General features: G+C 32.8%; 4 protein-coding genes across 5 annotated transcripts; 2 read left to right on the top strand and 2 right to left on the bottom strand.

Annotated features, from left to right (window-relative positions):
• The first annotated feature begins 1298 nt into the window (after positions 1 to 1298).
• On the top strand, positions 1299 to 8110 carry LOC106375154 (U4/U6 small nuclear ribonucleoprotein Prp31 homolog). The gene has a single exon (XM_048747798.1). The coding sequence runs from the start codon at positions 5998 to 6000 to the stop codon at positions 6967 to 6969; it is 972 nt and encodes a 323-aa protein (XP_048603755.1). The 5' UTR covers positions 1299 to 5997; the 3' UTR covers positions 6970 to 8110.
• Positions 8111 to 8841: 731 nt separating this feature from the next.
• On the bottom strand, positions 8842 to 12795 carry LOC125581791 (proline-rich receptor-like protein kinase PERK10). The gene is made up of 2 exons (XM_048747796.1): positions 10266 to 12795; positions 8842 to 10190 (listed from the first exon to the last, which is right to left on the bottom strand). The coding sequence occupies exons 1-2, from the start codon at positions 10607 to 10609 to the stop codon at positions 10040 to 10042; spliced, it is 495 nt and encodes a 164-aa protein (XP_048603753.1). The 5' UTR covers positions 10610 to 12795; the 3' UTR covers positions 8842 to 10039.
• A 2758-nt stretch (positions 12796 to 15553) lies between these two features.
• On the top strand, positions 15554 to 16694 carry LOC106375629. Of its 2 annotated transcripts, none has more exons than XR_001275318.3 (2): positions 15554 to 16382; positions 16459 to 16694. XR_001275318.3 is itself a non-coding variant. In XM_013815588.3 (2 exons), exons 1-2 carry the CDS (start codon positions 15970 to 15972, stop codon positions 16635 to 16637), a joined length of 597 nt encoding a protein of 198 aa, XP_013671042.1. In that variant the 5' UTR covers positions 15633 to 15969; the 3' UTR covers positions 16638 to 16694. The 2 variants fall into 2 exon arrangements, 1 of the variants encoding a protein (XP_013671042.1); XM_013815588.3 differs by having other exon boundaries at positions 15633 to 16382; positions 16454 to 16694.
• A 195-nt stretch (positions 16695 to 16889) lies between these two features.
• On the bottom strand, positions 16890 to 18749 carry LOC106375628 (F-box protein At1g67340). Its single transcript, XM_013815587.3, has 3 exons — positions 18420 to 18749; positions 18173 to 18335; positions 16890 to 17807 (listed from the first exon to the last, which is right to left on the bottom strand). Exons 1-3 carry the CDS (start codon positions 18656 to 18658, stop codon positions 17076 to 17078), a joined length of 1134 nt encoding a protein of 377 aa, XP_013671041.2. The 5' UTR covers positions 18659 to 18749; the 3' UTR covers positions 16890 to 17075.
• Positions 18750 to 22537: the final 3788 nt, after the last annotated feature.

The following is a 22537-nucleotide window of genomic DNA, read 5'->3' as shown; positions in this document are numbered from 1 at the left end:
CTCAAGTGGAGCTTCAAAAACTCATGTAGACTCTCAACTCACTTGACCATGAACGTAGGGGAGACAGTGTCACAAGTGGAGTATGCACGGTTAATTAGAAGTCTTATGTACTTAACCAAGTATACAAGACCCGATCTAGCGTATGAAATCAACGTACTAAGTCAGTACACAAGTATTCCACATCACACACACTGGAAAACTCTAAAGGGGTTTTAAATTATTTGCGATATATTAAAAAGTTATGGACTGTACTACGGTAAATAACCAATTACTCTTGGAAGGATACATTGATACAAACTGAACAGCAGACTCAAAGAAGTCAAAATCCACAAGTGGGTATGTTGTTACGCTTCGAGGTGCATTAATATCATGGAAATTTTTCAAACAAACTTTATTGGCCAGATTAACTATCGAATCTAAGTTCATAACTTTAGACAAAGCACCAGAAAAAGCATAATGACTTCTTAATTTCTTGGAAAATATTTTATTGTGGGAATAACCAGTCCCAACTCTCTCTACTCATACACTGCGATAGTCAGTCGCCTATAGATCATGCACAAAATCCCCTATACATTATTTGCAATGTGATTTCACACACTTTGCTTATGTATCATCTCTACAATTTTTTTCACTAAGTAAATGTGACATGACATACTAAAACTGATGACAAGGTTTGTTCCCAAATGTGACATGAACAATTACATTTAATGTTTATTTATATTTTTGATAAACTTTCTAAGAATATGCAAATTAATCATACATTATCATTAAAGTAAATATATTCAAATATAATATTTAATAATATAATAATATAAATATAACAATATTTGATAAATTTTGAAATATAATTTAATTTTATTTTTAATTATATAATTTTTATTATGAAAAATTTCTTCAAAATTTTATGCAGTTTTTTGAAAAATTATAAATTTTTAATCCTATAGTATCCTTTTGATATCCACAAATTTCAAAAATACTATTTAGTTTTACTTTTGATAATTGTACAATTTTTATATTAAGTTTTTCTTAATTTTATACAAGCTGGTTTAATATATTTTAACCAAAAGAAATAGATAAAAATTTATCTAAGACTATAATTTTAAATATATACATATTTATTCTTAAATATAAAATTAAAATATTTTTTTATGTTTAATTAAATCAAAATTAATATTAAAATATTGTAGAAAATTATAAAATCTAAAATACTAATCACAAATATTTTTAAATATAATTTAAAATTTTAAGTTTATATTGCTGCACATGGTGCAGGAAAATACTTAATATTTTTATAATGGTAAATCACGCCATATTACACAATGACATAAAACCATGAGAGAAGTCAGCTGACAACCTCACAGACATGTCTACCAAAACTTTATCAAGAGATCAAGTATTGAAATCATCAAAGGGAATCGATTTCTTGCATGTGACTAAGTGGAAACCCAACCAATGTGATTGGAGATCCCAAAATGTCATTTCAAAAGGATAACTAAGTCAATCATAATTTGATTTAAGCACCGAGAATAATTCAGATCTCACTATGATAAACAGTGTTTCATGTAAATATTTAAGGTAAAGCAATGGATTTTTAATGAGATAAAACCATAAACCTTGGTATATATGTACGTATAGTATAACAAGATACTTTATGTGTATATGACATATACTAGTGGTATGAGTGTGAAATTGGAACGGTTCTAGGAAGATGATGTTCACGCTATACTCTCCAAGTTCACTCATAAAAAACCATGAAATTTCAAAGTTAAAACGAACACAATAAAAAACTTAATTCTACAAGAAGATGAAGTTGGGTTATATTTGTTTTTTCGGTCTACACAAACTTTAGTGGTTCAAGACATCATGTTCATCTCCTGGAAAGTAAATACAAGTACGGATAATGAGTGATTTAAGGCCGAAAGATGCTACTACTTCAGATGCAGTCAGTTTTCGTCATACTCTCGTCTGTTGTCTTGTTCGTTGTTAAGTCTATTTAGTAGAGTCTATTGAGTATGCATATTCTATTGAGTCTGCGTATGTTTAGAGTAATTTATATTCATGTGAGGGATTATTGGAAGCAAAAATTTATAATTTTTTGGGCTGAGTAAAAAGTTGATTTAATGTGAAAAGAAATGTGGAAATGTCTTCTAGGCTCTAAATAAAAGTCTTTCACTTAAATGAAATGCAAGAGTAAAAATTCTCACATTGCTTACGATAAGAGAGATCTTAGCAGATATATGACATTCCCTTAACATGATTCAATATCTTGCGGGGACACTATAAAGAAAGAGTGAGATGAGCCATTATGCAAACCATACACACACACATGCCACCACCGGACCGACTAGGCTTGGGTCTTGGTGAATGTGGGCTTTAGCCAACAATTTTTTTGGAGCAAATTCATACCATGTGTCTTTGCATAATTTCTTAGATAAAACTTAACATATTGCGTCTAAAAATTCTCGATAATTCTAAAGCGTTTAGATTGCATCCAGTTAATTTTAGAATATTCCAGATAATTACCGAAAGATTTATGTTTACCATTGGTGCGATAATTAGGAAAAATATTCTTTTTTTCACATATTCTTATTTTGTCGATTAAGCTTACCTTCCCATATAAATAAATGTATCTCCTCTCCATTGATCACACCCTTAATCGCACACAAAGCTTCCAGCAAAAATCTAGTTTTATAATTAGTAAGCCCAGGAAATACAACTAGTACAAAGAAATCATGCATATATTATGGATGATTTATTGAGTTATAAAAATAGATCAAATCTCGTCTCTATAAAATCGTCTATTTCCTTAACAATCTTCTAAACGTTTTAGACATTTATATTATCGTTTTATATACTTTCTGTTTTCTGATTTTCAGTTAGAATATTCAAGGTCCTATATATTTAAAGTTTACACAAGTTTTTCCATGTCCAACGCCAAAATAAATTCATATTTTCTCCCACCCAAACGCTCCTCTATGTATGTTCCTTCCCGATTTGCTTCTTCTCTAGTGTTATCTGGCAATAAAATCATTTGAGGATGTAAACTTCATGATAAAAGTTCCTTATAATTGTCTTTTAGTCGTCTACAAATTTCGTCTGAAAATACAAACTTAAGATCAGTTAGTATACGAGAGAAATATTTTAATTTCTAATAAATAGTGTTTTTTTTGTACTAGTTTAGTGGTAAAGAATATATGCAATAATGATAAAAAAAATGTACAACAAACCAATGATGGCCAATTAAATCAAAGATATGTTTTATGCTAATGTGTTGTTGTTGTGGAGTCAATGAAGAAAAGAGTTTTACATAGATCGCAGACCCATGATGTTTTGTCACCCATTACTCTTAACTTTATAATTGGATCACCACTTTATAATTATTAACTGCTGCCTGCTGGTACAAGTCTCTACAATGTTCAGTTTTAAGCACTGTTCGGGAACGCGCTACACGTTAGTCAGACGGTCGGGTTGGGCCTAGCGCCTAAAGAGAAATCGGGAATTAATCAGAAATATTGCGGGGCGGAATTTTTAGATTGTTTACTATGTTATAAAACATGTTAATTTTTAATTGTGTATAACATTAATACATTTTCATGTTTAAGATTGTATAAAACACACAAATAGAATATATAAATTTAATATCGTGTAATTTTCATCAAAATTATGAATATAAATGATATTTATAAAATTTTAGATCAAATTAATAAATAAAAATATTATTAAAAATAAAATAAAAAAAAATAAAAAATAATTAAAAAAATAGATTAGGCGGCCGCCTAGACGGCTAGGCGGTCATTTAGGCAGTCTAAGCGGAGAAAATCAGATATCCAATTTTTTAAACCGATTTGGCATAAATCGGGGCAGAAGAGTGACGCGTAGCGTCCAAACGGCCGCAGCCAGGTGGCCGATTTTTAGAACAAGGATTTTAAGATACAAATTTACTCTGGATCTCAGTTATCAAGACACGTTCATTCGTCTATTAATTATTGTCGTGCCGAATTAGTATTACCAAAATCTTTTGTTAGGTGTGCTCTCAATTCAAACTATCCCGCACTAATAGTGAAAGACAAAAAATTGTATTTCCACTAAAAAGCACGTGAAAATTCTAAACATGTGTACTATTTTTAAAAAAATAATAATTAAACTATCACATTCTTAATACTAATTTTCAAAGTTAAATGGACAATTATATGTTTAGGATTAACTAATATTTACACTTAGAGTTTAAATTTGAAGGTGGAGTTTTAGAGGGTGGGGTTAAGATTTTAAAAAATAAATAAATACTTAAAAGTTTAAATGAAAATTTTGAAATAGTTTTAAAAAAAAAATCGAGTTTCAAAAAAAAAAATTGAAAAAATAAAAAAAATAAAATTATAAAAAGTTCGAACTTAGAAATGTATAATTCGAAAAATATAAAATAAATATTTATATTTATAAATTAATAGCAAAAATGTCTTTCACATCTTTAATGAAACATCATACTTTAGGTATTTGTGATAATATTCCTCTAGTATATAGTATAGATAAACATGAAAAATGGTACAAAAATGAGATAAAACCTGAAGTCCCCTTTTTATTAAAGGGACTAAAATTTGTAAACTTATAGTACAAGATTTCCATATTATAATTATGAATCGTATAAAATACACATCAAAACCTCTATAAAATAATAGCCGATTTTAATAAACACGGTTAGTTAATAAATTATTTTGAATTGACTATATTTAAAATATAACATAATATAATCAAATAATAAAATCTTAATTTTTTTTACATAAATATTATAATTGATATATACTTTTCTAATTCACAATAGATTATGTTTTAGGAAAATTTGTTGTTTTTAATTTATATTATATTTTTAATTTTGTAAAAAATAGTACTTTTACCTATTTATATTATACATCTTTTAATCAATAGTTTAACTGTTATTATAAAGAACTTATCATGTTATTTTAAGATATTTTCCAAACTTAATAAAATACTAAATATAAAGTTATTAAAAAATTATTTTATGTATTGAATTTTTTTGTATTGTCAATAAACTTTCAGAAGATTATAGTATTCTTTTCTTAGCTTACACAATTCTGCCTTTATCAACATGCACTTCCAACTTTTCTATCCTTAGTAGCACTTCCAAATTTAATAAATTTTATTTTAGCACAATTAAAAATTAATTATTGATCAGCTGAGAATAATGATTGCAATCTAATATACGAAAATAAATTATTAAAACCGATCTGAAATTTTATATCTAAAATCATATGTCTAATTATGATAAAAGAATTAATTCATTTAAGAGTTTTTTTTATTTACTTTATACAAATTATGTGTAAATTATTTTATATTTTAAAAGCAAATACAAAAAAAAATTAAAAATACTGCAGTACATTGATTTATTTTGTAAATGTTTATGCACTTGCTCCATAATTTTTTTTTGTAACTGAAATTGCTCCATAATTGTTAGGGCCTAAATGATGACATAGAGAACTAAGGGGAATAATCAATTCCTATTCATTCCTTAAAAATTACACCATTTTTGAGGAACATTTGTTGCGTATTATTTTTTGTTATAAATATTCATTTTCATTCTTTTTGGTTTTTGTTTGTTTGTTTTTTTTGGAGCAACCTTTTGTTTCTGTTTTGTACTTTTGTTCCTACATAGCCGAATATAACTGTGTTCGTCGTAACAAATTAACTACGCAACCCACCAAATGGGCTCAGAGAGAATATAGCCGAATATAAAGCCCATTAAATATTTGGGCCACCTCACCGATTAAACTTTATTTATCAAAGACCTAACCAATGACTTGTTTATCAAGTAAAATTAAAAAAAAAAAGGAAACACGCAAGAAAAAGGAAATCACAGAGACGGCTATAAAAGAAGAACATGATCAACACATAAAATCATTAACGAACGATAATCAGAGATTGCTTTTAGAAGCGTGCGTTTGGTAAGCCCTTTTGATTTCTCTTATTCCTCTCGAACTATAAGATATGGCAGAACTTGAAGATTCTTTCCTCGCAGAGATTGACGAGTTATCCGACTATGAAGAAGCAGGACTCGAAGAGAACGCTGGAAACTATGAAGTCGCCATGGACATGTCAGACTTTGAAACCCTAAAGTCTGACGATGATCTCGACACCGTTTCTAAGCTACAGAAAACTCAGAGATACGCTGACATAATCCACAAAGTGGAAGACGCTCTCAGCAAGGATTCATATCTAACTATGTCAGAAGACGATCCTCTATACAAACTAATCGTGGACTGCAACCAGCTCTCAGTCGATATAGAGAACGAGATAGTCACCGTCCACGGCTTTATCCGTTTCAAGTACAGACTTAGGTTTCCAGAGCTCGAGTCGCTTGTGCATCACGCAATCGAGTACGCTAGCGTCGTGAAACAGATAGGGGACGAGAAGGATCTAACCCTAGTTCCTCTCAAAGGTCTCTCAGCGAGTACCATCATCTCTTTTTTACTCACTGCTTCGACCACAAAGGGGAAGCCTCTCCCAGATAATGTCCTGCAAAAGACTCTTGAGGCGTGTGATCGAGCTACTGAGCTTGATTCCGCGCTGAAGAAGATTCTTGGATTCGTTGAAACCAAGATGGGATGCATCGCACCGAATCTCTCAGCCATTGTGGGGAGTTCTGTTGCGGCTAAGCTCATGGCGACTGCTGGAGGTTTATCTGGGCTCGCTAAGATGCCTTCTTGTAACGTTCAAGTTCTAGGTCAGAAGAGGAAGAATCTCTCTACTGCGACTTCGCAGTCCCGTGTGGGTTATCTGGAGCAGACTGAGATCTTCCAAAGCACTCCTCCTGGACTTAGGAAGCAAGCTATCAAACTCTTGGCCGGAAAGTCTACTTTAGCAGCAAGAGTCGATGCTTGTAGAGGAGACCCGTTGGGGACAAATGGTAAAGCTCTGAGGGAAGAGATTCAAAACAAGATTGACAAGCTGCAAGAGTAATAAATATTCGTTTAATGAACTGTAGAACAAAAACATTTCTTATCAAAATTGATATGGAACAAAAGTAATAAATATTTATTTTCATTCATTTTGTTTTGTTCCTATCTATTTTTTCTTACTCATTTTTATTTTTATTTTAATGGTTACCGGTTAGAGCCGATGATGATAGATGATTATAAAGAAACCATACATTAACTTTTGTCTTAAGATACCTACGATATACAAACACTATCATTGTTATACTTCCCAAATAAATCATTAGTATAATGAAACTTCGTTCGACCCATAATTGTTTTAGATTTGAAGATAGTTTTTGACAGGGGCGAATCTAGACATAAAATTTACTGTGTGCATCAAGTGTATAAAATAAATTAGTGGGTGCAATAAAGAGAGTTTTCTATCTTATCTAATATTTTCTACCATTTTACCTTACAAAATAAACAAAATTGAAAAAATAGGGGGTGCACATGCACCCAGTGTGCTGGCTGTAGCTTCGCCCCTGGTTTTTTATATATATTTGTGACGGATATATAAAACAACAAACACAAATGTACAACGATGGGTTTCACGCTAGTTCCACATATGACATATCCTATCTACACACACACACACACACACAAAAAAAACCCAAAAGATTACATCACGAGACATATATGTGTAGTGTGTATATGTATATGGGAGTATACTTTTTTTTCTTTCATACCTTTATTCGCTATATTCATATTTTATCAAAGTATATGTGTAGTGTGTTTATTTTCTTTTATTTGAAAACATGATTAGCTTTATTACTAACGGCCACATATCATGTTCCAAATGCACCCGGCTGCCAAAGAAATCTCCCAATTAAACGCATTTGAAAGGTCACCGTAGCAAAAAAAATTAAGGTGGTGATTTTTTTACCCAAAAACGAAGTGGTGAAAATGAGAAATTTGATGTTTAATTATGTTTAATTTGTTTAAACCGAATTAGCACGATCCAAAACTTGCAGTTATCAGAATTTCAAGTTTAGAATCAAATTTTTCTGTAAAAGATTTGCTATATCTAAATAAAATCTACAAAATAACTAATAAAACCGTGAAACTGTGAAGAATACAAATCGTGGCAGAATATTAGATTAGTTAAATTCGTAGATGTGAGGTGGAAAACGATAGTATAGTAATTTCATATCATTAAAATTAAAACTGCAAAAATGTGATGCATGGAAGACTATTAATAAAAGATAGTAAGATACTGACCATTGGACTTATTGCACATCTTTAAAAGGTATAGAATATAAAAAAAAAATCATCAATTGATATCTCTGTATGACTTTGATTATTTACCTAGTTCTATAAATCCAGATCAACCGTACGTGTTATGGCAACTACAACAGTACAACTAGAGCCGGATTTGTGTATATTTGTGTAAAACATTTTGATGGGTTTCCTTATTTTATGGGGTTCCCCATTTCACTACAAGAAAACATATTTTTTACGAGGGCGGTATTCGTTGTAAATTCGTCGTAATAGGAGCTTTACGACGAATTAACATCGATACGCGTTTCTTTGTTAAACGCTCGTCGTAACGGAGGTTTCGTCGTAAAGTCCTAGTTACGTTTACGAAGAAGTCAATTCCTCGTAAAGCGGAAGGAAACTATTCGTCGTAATGCCCTCGTAAATGGCGATGTAAATACCTCGTAATAGTTCGTTGTAAAAGCCACGTAAGGCATCCACGTAAAGTCGATGTAAACTTTACGAGGACTTTACAACGACTCCATGTAAATTCCTCGTAAATGTTACGAGGACTTAACGTGAAATTTTACAACGAATTTACATTTCCATATTTAAAATATTAATTAATTATAATAATTATATAAATTTTATAAAACAATAATTTTAAAATTTAAAATATTTGAAATAAAATTAAATATGAAACCAAATAATTTTTTTAAAAAAACTATAAATCCATTAATTAAATAGAATTTATATTTTTTATACAAAACAAAAGAAATTAAAAAAGGAAACTAAAGGCCAACATCATCGTCATCGAAGTAGTTGGCTGAGGGGTTCGGGTCTGTAGACGTTCCTGCTTCGGGATCCGGCTGGCTCATCCCGAGAGCTGCTCGTCTCTCCGCCAAAGCTCTCTGCAAAGTTGGATTTCCCACCGCCATCACATCCAGCAAACCCTCGAGAGAGTCCAAACGCTGCTGCTGGGTATCCATGCGAGCCTGCATCCGGTCGTTGTCCTGGTCCCGTCTCGAATAGTATGACGAAGTCGACCTTGCAACTTCGTTAACGGAACCTATTCCGACCGTCCTTCCCTTCTTTCTAGGAGCCACCTATATGTATATATATAAAAACGTATTTAGAGTTAATAATAAAATAAAATAAAAAAATTAAAATTATTAAATTTTACCTCCTCGAAGATCCGGTCGACCTCTTCGGTTGACAACTTGACGGGTAATCCATCTGCAGACTGTTGGGTAAGTTGCGTCTCTTGCTCTTCAACCCGAGACGCCACAGCGTTGAAGAGTTTCTCGGATGCAGGATCCACAAAACCCCCATCTGGTGAGGCGTGAGTCATCTTGAATAAGTCCGAGAGAGATGGCAAAACTCCCGTCTTCTCCAACTAATAAACAACAATAATAAATAAATTAAATATAATTAATAAATACAAGTTTAAAATAATGAAAATTATAAATTTAAATAAAACTTACAGCTTCGAGACGAATTCCGGCATGGGGTTTTTGGCCGGTTCTATGAACCATGGGCAAATGGCCATCTTTATCCCTCGTTCTTCGGGAAGCGGAGCAGGAGTTGGCTTTGAGGATGGAGCTGGGTTCGTTCCAATAGGTGATGAGGCCATCCCATGCTTCCTTTGTGACCCCGCTCGGCTTCCCCTCATAGCCGTAAATCTCCCACTTGTCCTTCCAATCGGAGACGGTATTGCAAAGACGAGTTTTCGCCTTTGCAATAAATTCGCTCTTCACCCTCTCGGTGATTCCTACGGACCAGTTCCACCTTTGCTGAAAAAACAAACATTTTAAAAGATTAGAAAAAAAATAATAATTATTTAATTAACAATATAAATATTAATAATATGTAAATATAATTACCGCAAAACATTTAAACCACGTCGTCTTGACGTGATCGGGAGTCATGGTCCAGTTGGGATAAGGGCCGTCATAATATCCCTTCATCGTCTCTGAAACGCTCCGGCTAACACGGTTGTTAGCCCCAAACCTGCAAATATAACAAATTTGTTAAAAAAATTGATCAAAGATTTTAAATTTTAAATTAATAATTTTATGTACTTACCAATAAGTACCCGGGGGTCTATCGGGGTCCAGAACGTGTAAACCCTCTCGTCCGGGCTGGGCAAGCAAATCCTCGACGGTGTATCTTGCGAATGGTGCATGAGCTGGCACCCGCAAATCGGGATGAACTGCAGCCGGTGGGGCAGGCTGATCCGGGGCGACAGGTGGAGCTGGTGGGGGAGGCATCTGAGATGGAAGAGGAGGAGGGGTCAAAGAAACTCTTCGAGATGTGTGAGAGTCCGGAACTGTCCCGGAAGAAGACGATGGACCGCTAGAGGAAGATCCATCGCCAAACAAATCCGCATACGTAGGTGCAGGAGCTGCTGGTCTCGGTCTAGGAGCCATCTAGAAAATTTAAAAAAATTAAATTAATATATATCCTAAACGAATTGTTTAAAATAATTTTCTAAACTAATCATCTAAACTAATTCCGTTAACTAATCACCTAAACTAATTCCCTAAACTAATCACCTAAACTAACCACCTAAACTATAAAAAAAAAAAAAAGATAGAGAGAGAAAGTTACCTTAGAGGGGGAGAGGAGTTAGGGAGGAAGATACGAGCAGTGCTCGTATGAAAGACTTCTCCCATATATATAAAAACGGTTTCCTCGTAACTTCGTCGTAATGTTACGAGGAAGTTACCAGACCCGTGTTTTCGTTTACGACGAAGTTACCAGGCCCGTGTTTTGGTTTACGACGAAGTTACCAGGCCCGTGTTTTTTCATTTACGACAAAGTTACCAGACCCGTGTTTTTTCATTTACGACGAAGTTACTAGGAAATAGTATTTTATGTTACGAAGAATTTACATGGAAATAATATTTTATGTTACGACGAAGTTACCAGGCCCGTGTTTTTATTTACAATGAATTTACGAGGAAAGTATGAAACCCTGAAAATCAAATCCCTAAACCCCAAAGTTATCATCTTTACCATTATCACTCATTAATACTTTCATCCTCTTTATCCAACTAAAACCCTTAACTTCAACAAAATAAAATTTTTTACCTTAAGAAATAGATATTATACAAGACAACTTATAGTACACATACATTAAGTATCTCACTTAAGCAATAAAAAACAACATTGGGTACAATATTTTGTAAAGATAAAAACAACATTTGTTACATATATTACATCATTCTGAATCGTTTTGAGTTCTCATCAACATCTGAACAGTCATCGTCGTCACTACAATCGAACTCGTCTTCACGTGCTTCATCTGTCGCATCTTCGGGAAGATCTTCATATTGATGGTTATTTGGGTCGATCAGAAGATTTTCATCAAGTTGTTGATCAGGAACCTCAACTTCATTAATATCATCTTCTTCTTGCAATGGTGGTTCTTCTCCAGCAACAATTCGTCCACGAGGTGTAATTTTGATAGTAGCCAACCAATTAATCCCAGAACTTCGAAGGCGAGGGTATGGAAGAAAGCTAACTTGTTCAGCCTGAGAAGCTAGGATGAAAGGCTCGAATTTGTTGTATCTTCTCCCAGAGTTGACATCCACAACACCAATTGGTGTTGAGATATGGAGGAGGACTATCTCTGACAACTGTTGTCCGGTTTCCTCCACGCGGCACCGTTTCCAGAGCTCCATAATAATCAATTTCTGCTAGGATCTGTTGTCCGGTGAGATATGGAGGAGGACTATCTCTGACAACTTTTTTGTATCTAAACAATGTCTTATTTCTTCGGTACGGATGGGAGATGGGAAGAAATCGACGATGACAATCAAACCAACAACTCTTTCTACCATTCTTCAGTTGAAAAGCATCTGTCGATCCACGACAAATTGGACAAGATAATCTCCCATGAGTTGTCCACCCAGACAATATCCCATAAGCAGGAAAGTCACTAATCGTCCAACTCCGTATCTCGTAGATATTGCATCCATCAACCATTTTTTTTAGTTGTGTTTTTCAGTTTGGTAGGTAAAGGTTTAACAAGTATTTTACAACGCAATGTATTACTACGGATTTACAACTTTTTTACAAGGATTTTACATCCACTTTACAAGGAATTTAGTTAGGTATAAAGCACACTTAATACACGTTTCGACCAAGTATAACGGTAACCCGATTCGTTGTAAAATACTTGTTAAATTACAACGCCATTACGAGGAAATATAAGGAAATAGGATTCCTCGTAAAGTCCTTGTAACATTACAACGTCTTTACGAGGAAAGATAAGGAAACAAGATTCGTCGTAAAGTCCTTGTTACATTACAAAGCGTTTACGTGGAATTTAATTTTTCACGTAAAAGCGTTGTAACTTTACAACGACTTTACGACGAAACAGTTTCGTTGTAATATTACATCCGCTTTACGACGAAACTGCTTTTCGTCGTAACGTCGACGTAATCTACTTGTAAATTTACGAGGAATTATGTTCGTTGTAAAACTTCGTTGTAAAGCCAGTGTTTTCTTGTAGTGTTTAGAAAATAATAATTATATGTATGTTATGAGTATGTATATTAATGTTATAATGATAGAAATATTAAATGTAAAATAACAAAGTAAATAAAAATTCAGTTCATGAAATTAAGTATAAAATATTGGGTGAATTTTATGTTGTTATGATATATATAACATATGAAAATAATAATAAAAATATTTTTTCAGGTCAACTTGTTTTTCCTTTTTAAAAATTAATGGTTCTTTCAAAAATTTATTTTGAAATCCGAAAAAAAAAATTTGAAACTATTTTTTAAAAGAAATTTTTTTATGTTTATCATTTTTATGGTACCAATTTTCATCTTTACCATCGATAAATAGACATTATCAAAAATATTTTCTTTGATAAATGGAAAAAAATTCTTATATCCTTTTTTTCGAATTATACTTCATCTTTACCACCACTACAACTCGACTTGAACGAAAACTATTGAGGCAACGGAGTCCAAAGTAGATCTCCCAATCCTGAATGATCAATCCTTTCAAGTTGCTTCGAAACTCTTCGGGTTTTTTTTCGTTCTTGTACGTTTAGACAGTCCTTACATTTATAAGTCTGTCCAAGTAGACCAAACTTCATTAAACTCCTCGTAACTTTTTTTTTCTTTGTTGGTATATAATTTACATTTTAACAAAAAAATGTTTTTCTTTTGTTTTAGGATTTTGGTATATCGTTATTCATATCACTTTGGTCAAAATTGAGCGGGATATAGGCATGTGTGCTTATTTACTATTGCCGCATTAACGATCGCTAGAATATATCGGTAATTTACCAAAATGTTTACCATTTGTATATCTTGACGCCAAACAGGAGACTGATGATATGTATCAAAAAATATCAAATGTGAACATTTGGATTAGTCCTCTTTCTATCAAACCCATAATTAAAACAAAACGCTCGAGTCTTAGCGTCTATTGTGGGCATGTTATTGTTAACAGAATGATCTAGCATTTCGTAGTCTTTGAATAGACACGGTGCGGGCCATGGTTATGCATGTTTTATACTTTTGTTAGTTTCCTTGTATGTCTAATCATGACCGAATGATCTTAGTCTAGTAGTAAAAGGTTCACAGCTACGAATACCGTCATGGGTTTGATTCTCCTTGGCCACCCGGAGCGTCTTAAGTGGTAAAAAAACGCGGATTCTCCGGGCCTCGTAGTGATTAGTCTTTGGACCTAGAAAACTTTCAGGATTCACACTATGGTTATAAAAAAAAATAAAAAAAAATGCCTAATCATATCCATCGTTTATTGTTTTATTTAAGTATAGACTAGGAAACCTCTTAATGACCAAACAAAACACGTTCCAAAATTTTACCAAAGAAGAATGTTCCAAAATAATTATAACGTGAGAAATCGATTGAACGTTAGATATACTCTCACTCGAATTTTCTACATTAGAAACGGCCAAGGAAGATGAAATCTAAGAAAAGTAAGCTTATAAATAAAGAAAGAAACAGTGAAACTAATGTTTTTAATCATATCCACTGAATATTAATTTTATCCTTAAATTTTAAAAATTAATGTTTTTAATTATTTTAAAATATATATTTTTAAATGCTTTTAAATAAAGAAAAAAAGATGGTAGCCGTTCATTGATATATTATATATTAAAACCGAAGTCACAAACTTGATTCATGTGTGATATTTTTAAAAATGGACCATCACTAGAAATCAGTTATCATTTATTTATTACTAATAATATGGCTTAATAATATATCATTCCTAATATAACATCTACTCCTATAAAACCAGATTGGTTAACAAACTCACATTTGATTCTTTAATAAATTATACATAGTGGTAATGTAAACCATCGTATACTTGTAAATACTGATCTGATTTAACTAATTTAACCAATGTATATATAATGGTTGTATAAACATAATACATTTTCGTATTGTTCTAGAGTTCTGGTATGTTAATATACATGCCGTTCATGTATTAAACAAAACCAACTCGTATCAACGACATTTGTAGACAGACCAACAGCCGGTTCGTTGTTACCAACTCGACCATTTCACCTAAAATGGTCCATAAACCGTTCGTTTTAGATTATTGTAGTCACTTACACATTATTTATACATGCTCAAGTGATGATTCGAGTTCGATTATTTGAACCTGTTCACCTGAAAAGAAACCGGTCTTATCATATCAACATCGATCATTTAAACCAATATATGATGTCCTTCTATTTTATTCAAATCATTCTTTATCTTTAAAACCAATATAACAAAAAAAATTCAAAACCAAGATTCTGTTGCAACAATAATATATATATATATACATATATATATATATATTCCTTATATCGAAACAACTAATTTACACAGTATCATATTAGTTGAACGTTTAAAAAAGGATATTCTAAACATAATGATCGAATTATAACTTCCCGTCGACTCCTCATGTGTGTTTCCTAAATTTTTGCTATGAAATATCGAAACAACTAAGAAGAATATCCTCTAATATATATATAACCATAACAACTTATTCAAAATTTTCTACAATTAATATATATTACTTGTGACGTGAAGCTAAAAGTTCATTTTTAACGATATAAATCTATGAAGCTGAAAGTTTATTTTTTTTTAACTTTCTAAATTCGTGAAATGTTACAATATATTTGAAGATGACAATAAAACAATATTTTACCAATCTTTATATATATAGTTAGGATTTCAATAATGAAATAATAATCCAAAAAATATATATATAGAAGAAGATACAAATACATGTGAAAGTTTGAAACAATTTATTCAATAAAAAAATATACCGTAATTTTTTTATGTTTTAAAAATTGATAGACACACCTCATATATATTATAACATATACCAATTTAGAATTGAAAACAAAATGTTTATATAAAAATAAATAGAAACAAAAATCCGCGCGGTTGCGCGGATCAAGATTTAGTTCTCATCTTTACAATATATTAAAATCCAAAAAAATTACCCTATATCTATTATCTAGCCGTTGGTAAATATTTTATCATAATATTTCCACTAATTAAATAACTATAAGTACCCAGACAAGATAAAAGAAGAAACAGTGAAACTATATTAAAATCTAGCCGTGTTCTCTCTCTAACAACAAAACACTCTAATTTTTCTCTAAAATTTGAAAACCCTAGCTCCGGCCGGTTATTATGGTGCCTGAGGCGTTTTTCCTCCACCCCTCTCCTCTTTTACTCTTTGCTTCCTTTTTCCATGTCCAACCTTTGCTGATATACTTGTTTCTCTGCGGTTGATGGAACCTCTCCAACAGCTCGGCTCGAGCATCAGTGGGGTCAGTTCCGGCGTCTTTTGGAGAAGCGGTGAGGCCTTGGGAAGCTGGCGAAGGAGGAAGTCAGCTTTGAGGGTTTCAGAGGAGCCATATCTAGTTTTCTTTTTTAGATCTACGGTGATTCCGGCTTCGCTACGACGCATGAAGTGCAGAGACGTCTTCTCAAGCTTGGATCTTCGTTCCCTCAGAGGCGGTGAGACAACCGGAGAAGATTTGGTCGGACTGTGGACAGGAGTTATGTCTCCCGGTTCTCGGGGAAATCATATATCAAGGTCAGCGCCGAGGGAGTTGTCAACCGGAGGTACTCGCCTATTGACGGTACGTGGCGGAGCTGCTACATCCCAGCATCGGAGGAGGTCGGTTTGTGTTCTCATGCGGTACGAGCTCTGCACTTATGGAAATAAATTGTTAAAACTGTCACAAGCTGTCACTGAGTCCTGCTTTTCAGTCCAGATCTCTGTGTCCCGTTTATGGCTGAGGACCGAACATTGAACAACTGGGGTATGCGGTTATCTCGAGAATGCGCTTTTGGTGAAGATGCATTTGGTCACAAGCATCATGACTATCTTTTGGTACCACTTGCTTGTTTAAGAACTGTATTATCGGATTTAATCATGTATTCTTTGTTTTAGTAGATGTTGTAGGAGTTTCAAGAGATGGATCACTTCGAATCTTGGGATGATTTCATTCTTACAGTGGTCTAATATACAATGGGGGTTTAAATTCGGTAGGATTAAGTCCAAGTTAGTGATTAAATTCGATAGTAGATTGTTTCATTGTATTAGTGGTATAAACGCTTGTGGTCAAGTACCTGTATCCAAATTTTGGTGAAATGAATATTGTTGATGAGTAAAAATAAATAAATTAAAAAGTAACAAGAAACATATAGAAAAAACATTGTAGCCATTCACTGTTACTCATATTTACAAAAGATTAAAATACAAAAAAATACTCTAACGCTCTTATCTAACCATTGGTAATATTTTATCATAATCTTTGCACTAATTAAACCAAAAAACGAAACTAACGAGAGCTTCGTTAACTTATCTCGCGTCTAATTAAAGCAGCCGTTAACTCATAGGCACCACCAATACGTTATCACCGTCAATCTGAACGTTGCCTTCTCCGTCATAGGCTGCATCTTGTTCCATCGGAGCACAATCCACTTTATGTCGGAGTTTCCAATCAAGTGCTTGACAAGCGCGTGAGCAGTAATTCACAACGCCACAAACAGAACACCTCCGGAACTCATGTTTCCTCGTCTCCGGCCGTCCACATCCGCCGTGAGAACACAACCTCAATCCATCTCCGAGGGAATCTCCGCCTCTAACGGCGAACCAATCTGCTAAAAACTTATTCGCCGGATGTGTTTCCGGTGCCGGCACATTGCATCCAAAATCGCTCAGCAACGGACAACTATGGCTTTGGTTAGGATTAGAGATTTGAGGCTGTGATAAAGCGAGCCACGATCGATGAGCTTTGATTCCGGAAGATAAAACGGCGGCGAGTTCACGAGCGTTGGCTTGAACGAGGAATCTCCGGCCTTCTGAGACATTCTGTGGAACACCGTAACCATCTTGGAGACAGTGACCAAGCTCACGTAACGCGTCAACGTGTCCTAAGAAAGCCGCACGCGCGCATAGAGCTACACCGGCTCGAAGATCCTTGTCGTTCTTGGAACCGCCGCTCCCGTTGAACTGGATCACGGCCAAAGAGTATAACGACGGCGCGTGTGATCTGATCGCTGCTTTTGCCATCAGCGACGCGCCATTTCTTCTGTTTTGCAGACAGTAAAACCGAATCTGCACAAACAAGACATAACCGTTAACCAAAACAAAACAGGAAATTAAACAAATTTTGAAAATATTTAGGTAATTAATTAGGAAATTAAGTTATTTAATGTTCAACTTAGAAAAAAAAGAAATATTTAATGTTGAAATAACAAAATAAAAAGAGAAATATTTAAAAAGTTAATTAGGAAATTAAGTGTTTCAATTCCCAACTAACAAAACTGCAGTATATTTTTAATAAATTAATTAGGAAAATAAGTGATTTAGTTTCCACTATCAAAAGAGAATATTTAAGAATTAATTAGGAAATTAAGTGATTTAGTTTCCAACTAACAAAAGAGAAAATATTTAAGGAATCAATTAGGAAACCGACTAACCATTCCGAGAGTGTAGCAAGCTTCGAGATTTCCGGCGTCGACGCAGCGTTTAAGAAACCGGTGAGCTGCTTCCGACCAATTTTGAGCTTTTACGGCGAACGCTTTTCGAGACAATCTCGACAGAACAAGAGGACTGGTAGCTAAACTGTTTAATCTCTTACATCTGTTACACAAACCAATTAATTATGACTTAGACATAAGCGCTCTGTACGAATTGAAGATATTGACGATTAACCGGGAAGCTTACGTCATCAAAACGTTGATGAAATCATCGGGGCTTCGAGATGTGGAAGCAAGTCTACGAAGGATAGAAACAACAAGATCTTCTGGGATTGAGTCTAGCAAATCGGATCCTGCTTTAGTTTTCGGCGCCGAAGAAATGGGAGAAGAAGAAACACATCGCCGTCGTTTCCTTCCCGGCGTAAAGACGCAGTCTCCGGCACCGGCGGAATAGAAATCTATCTTGGTTTTTCTTGCGGGCAACATAATGTTCGTGTTCTTCTTTGTCTTGAGGATTACAAAGCTCTGTCTCTCCTCTGGTCCCCTTATCTCTCTATCTCTTGGCTTATAAATAAACAAAGTGGTTGAGTTGTATCTCTCTTATCCCTGCGTACATACGTACGCGAATCGAAATGTCTTTTTTACCCCTGTAGTTTATCGTGTTTCCCGTCCCGGCCAAAACGCTATTGACCCAACGTCTGCTTTTTTATCGTAGTAGGCGGTTTAAGAGATGATAATAATGGATCGACGGAGGTACAAAAAAAAAAAAAAAAAAAAAAAAAAAACTAAAAGAAAAGCAATGATGGAAATTAATTTGAGAAATACCCTTAGACCACCATTATCCCCGTTTCTTAGTAGAGTTTTTAAAGAAAATTAGACATTTAATTAAATGGAAACAAAATTAAATTTATATAACCGATCTTTAACTGATGGTTTTTGCAACCGATACAAAGGAGTTTTTATGACACGTGTCAGCATACCGTGTTTTTTATTTTTTTTATTTTTTCTTTTTTCTTTCTTTTTTTTTTATCGTCTCCATCTCTTCTCTATCCAGAATCATCATCACCAAATCACCGCCATGTTTAGACAAGCTTCTCGCCTCCTCTCCCGATCCATCGCCGCCGGATCCTCTAAATCGGTGACGGCTCGTGCCTTTTCAACGGAAGTTCCGTCGACGATCTATCGACGTTTGTGGAGTCATGGAAGAAAGTCGCACCGAGAAGCCTCGTCCGTCGTCCGTCGATTGCCTCTTCATGAAGCCTCGTCCGTTGACTGCCTCTTCAATTCCGACGAAGCTCACGTCAATTTCGTACTCCCTTAGGAAGATAATGAGCCGGGTGGGGCGGGTGGGGAAGATCCGAGTAGAGGCAGGTAAGAAACTACCAATAAAGCTCAAAATCTTTGGGTTTTTTAATTAATTTTTTTTAACTCACTTTTATTATTAAACAACTCATTAAGAAACCTAAATGGGATAATATGGTTAATATCTAATTAAATTTCTTAACTCACTTAGATATTCATAAAAAAAATTCTCACAAATATAGTCCCTAGCTATCAAAATACCAAAATATTTTATTAAATACAAGTAAACACTTATGCCCTTAGGTTTAAGTTAACTAATATAAACTTTAGGGTTTAGAGTCGACGGATGTAGTTTTTGGGTGGATTTTAAAATTTTAAAAATACAAAATAAATATTAAAAGTTTAAAACAAAAATTTGAAAAAATAGTTTCAAAAAGCATTTTCCAATTTCAAAGAGAAAATTGAAAAAAATTTATAAAAAGTTTGAATTTGAAAACATGTAATTCGAAACTATAAAAAAATTATTTTTGTTTTTTAATTTATTTATCTAGGGTATAAAAGTCTTTTACTCCTTTAATAAAACATATTTTGGTCATTATCTTCCTTGCGGTAATTTTATGACAAAAACTTAAAAAATAGTCTATATCATATAAATATATAATAAGCTTTTTATTAAGATAGCCATAAATTAATTATTAATGTTTTCAATTCTTTCATTAAATGATTTTGAATAATAAAGATTAATGATTTTTGTTTTCAATATATCACAATTAATGATTTTGAATAATAAAGATTTGATACAAATTAGTATACCCCTCTATCATTTTTTTTAACTTTAAATTAGTATAGTTATATATACAAATGATCCATAGTTTAAATTTTTTTTTATGACAAGATACAAATGATTACAAAATCATATAAGTAAGAAGTCTCATTTATTAATATTAAGATTAAAAGATATATATATATATATATCTTTTAAATTAAACTATATATCATAGAAATTTTAATAAATTTTGAAATTTGCTTTGAACAATTTTATATTGCTTTGAACATTTTTTTGATAAAAGTTTTGAATAAATACCGATAACTTAATATTTAAATTTTAAAATTTGCATTGAATGTTTTTAAAAATTATAAATTACTAAACTTTTAAACATCACAAAATGAAGTTTTTGTTATCAGTGATTTAAAGTTTTTTGATATAAAAAGATACAAATCATCAAAAAACCCAAATGAGTAGAACACATCATTTAACATATATCAATATAAAAATATACTATATATATATATATATGTATATATTATTTAAATTTAACTATATGCAATATAAAAATAAAAAACAATAATTGTTTTGATTAATAGAATTTCTTTACTTATTCACACCAATTTAATTATATATGTCATAGTTACTGAATTTTTAATTATCCAATATATATATATATATATATATATATAATGTTCATCCCCCGCAAGACGCGGATTTTAACCTAGTAGAATATAATTAGTTAAAACATTAAACAACATTAAAGTTTTAGATAGAAATATGAAAGCGTCATTTATATAAAATAGAACTAAAATCTTAAAACGTCAATTATAATGAAATAGAATGAATAATTAGGAAGGTAAATTATGAAGTCCCAATCTTTTTATATGTATTTTTTGTTATAAACTATAGTCACAAATATTTATAAGGTAAATGTTTTTAATAAATATAAATTTTAAGGGTCCAATATATTTGCCCTATGGTCTAGAAACATTTTGAGGACATGTGCACGCTGATGGTTTTTAGCACTGCTTGAATACTTTCCGAATAGTCTCATTTTCTTTGTTTTCGTATTCTGGCTTTACGCTGGTTGTTTTTCCAAAGTTCTCGACGATACTTTGTTTTCCTCCAGCGTTTTTAGTCTAAGATATTTATTTTGCTCTGATTTTCGTTGTAATAGTTTTCGTAGATTGTTCGACAGGTTCTAAAGTAAATTTCTTTGAAGGGGTCTTTTCCAAAATAGATTTAACCAAAGAAAATGATTTATCTCTATCTAGAAAAAAATAACTGCGTAGGCAATGGACGTGATTGTAGCTTGTTGTGATGCGGAAAATCACTCCAATTGTTAAAAATGTGAAACAATCATTCTATTATCAATGTATTAGCAATTCCTAATCTAATATTTGTGTGGATTTCAACTTTGATTTCTCTTAAAGTCATATCTGTTAGATTATATTTTCAATTGGTGTAGATGTATTTTTCAAGAGCTTATTTTAATTTTCTGGTTACTAAAAGTATTATAAGGCATTAGGTCGGAGTTTTGAAATGTTCAAATCAAAATCTAATCTTTTAAATTTTGAACAAAACTTTCAATATTAAAACACTTTAAAAATGACGATTTCAAGCACAAGAGTATTTTGGTCTCAAAGGCTGTCGGAAAAGGTTATCATCACTCCATGCGGAGTTGGACTGCTTTCTGTGCCTTATTTAAAGTATTTAGGGATTATATCAACGAGATTTAAAATGGATTGCTTGGATCTGTTAGAGATGATCCATAACCCAATAGGTTGCCCAGCCTTTTCCTCTGAGTTGACGATTTTTGAGAGCTTACGACGCTGGTTTACGAGGTTTTTTGGTTTATATCCCTCCTAGATCACGAGATATTAGATTCGACTCACTTGCGAAAGTGGCTCGTTCAAGAGGCTAGGGGTATAGCCTCCGCGCAAGCGCGGAGCTGGATAAGTTATTGATCGTTGTGTAGTTTTGTGTACGGGATTTTGGTTTATTTTTTTTCGCTTTTGTTTTTCCGTGTTGTATATAATGGTGATGAACATAACATTTAGAAGTCACACAGTTTGATTAAGTTGATATAAGAATGACCGGCGAATTCATATGCATTATTTTCGTAATGATTTGATCGACCATTAGCGTTATTAGCGCTTTCATGTTCAAAAGATAAAGTTTATGAAGTTGTTTAGTATTTACTTAGGTAGTTGTTAGTATATAAAACAAATAGTGTAAGGAACAAAATATAAAATTTGAATTCAAAAAATTAAACAATTTATCGAACAATAAAT

This window comes from Brassica napus, chromosome C2, assembly GCF_020379485.1.
Source record: "Brassica napus cultivar Da-Ae chromosome C2, Da-Ae, whole genome shotgun sequence".
Lineage (NCBI taxonomy): Eukaryota > Viridiplantae > Streptophyta > Magnoliopsida > Brassicales > Brassicaceae > Brassica > Brassica napus.
The sequence above is the reverse complement of the archived record's forward strand: the minus strand, read 5'-3'. Positions and strand labels throughout refer to the sequence as shown.

Bases quoted from the DNA above. Each gene is read 5' to 3' on its own strand.
- LOC106375154 (XM_048747798.1), top strand. From the start codon at position 5,998: ATGGCAGAACTTGAAGATTCTTTCCTCGCAGAGATTGACGAGTTATCC.
- LOC125581791 (XM_048747796.1), bottom strand. From the start codon at position 10,609: ATGGCTCCTAGACCGAGACCAGCAGCTCCTGCACCTACGTATGCGGAT. The intron at 10,191-10,265 runs GTAAGTACATAA...TTATATTTGCAG, and splicing joins AGACCCCCGGGTACTTATTG to GTTTGGGGCTAACAACCGTG.
- LOC106375629 (XM_013815588.3), top strand. From the start codon at position 15,970: ATGGAACCTCTCCAACAGCTCGGCTCGAGCATCAGTGGGGTCAGTTCC. The intron at 16,383-16,453 runs GTACGAGCTCTG...CCTGCTTTTCAG, and splicing joins TCGGTTTGTGTTCTCATGCG to TCCAGATCTCTGTGTCCCGT.
- LOC106375628 (XM_013815587.3), bottom strand. From the start codon at position 18,658: ATGTTGCCCGCAAGAAAAACCAAGATAGATTTCTATTCCGCCGGTGCC. The intron at 18,336-18,419 runs GTAAGCTTCCCG...TTTGTGTAACAG, and splicing joins TTCATCAACGTTTTGATGAC to ATGTAAGAGATTAAACAGTT. The intron at 17,808-18,172 runs GTTAGTCGGTTT...TTGTTTGTGCAG, and splicing joins CTTGCTACACTCTCGGAATG to ATTCGGTTTTACTGTCTGCA.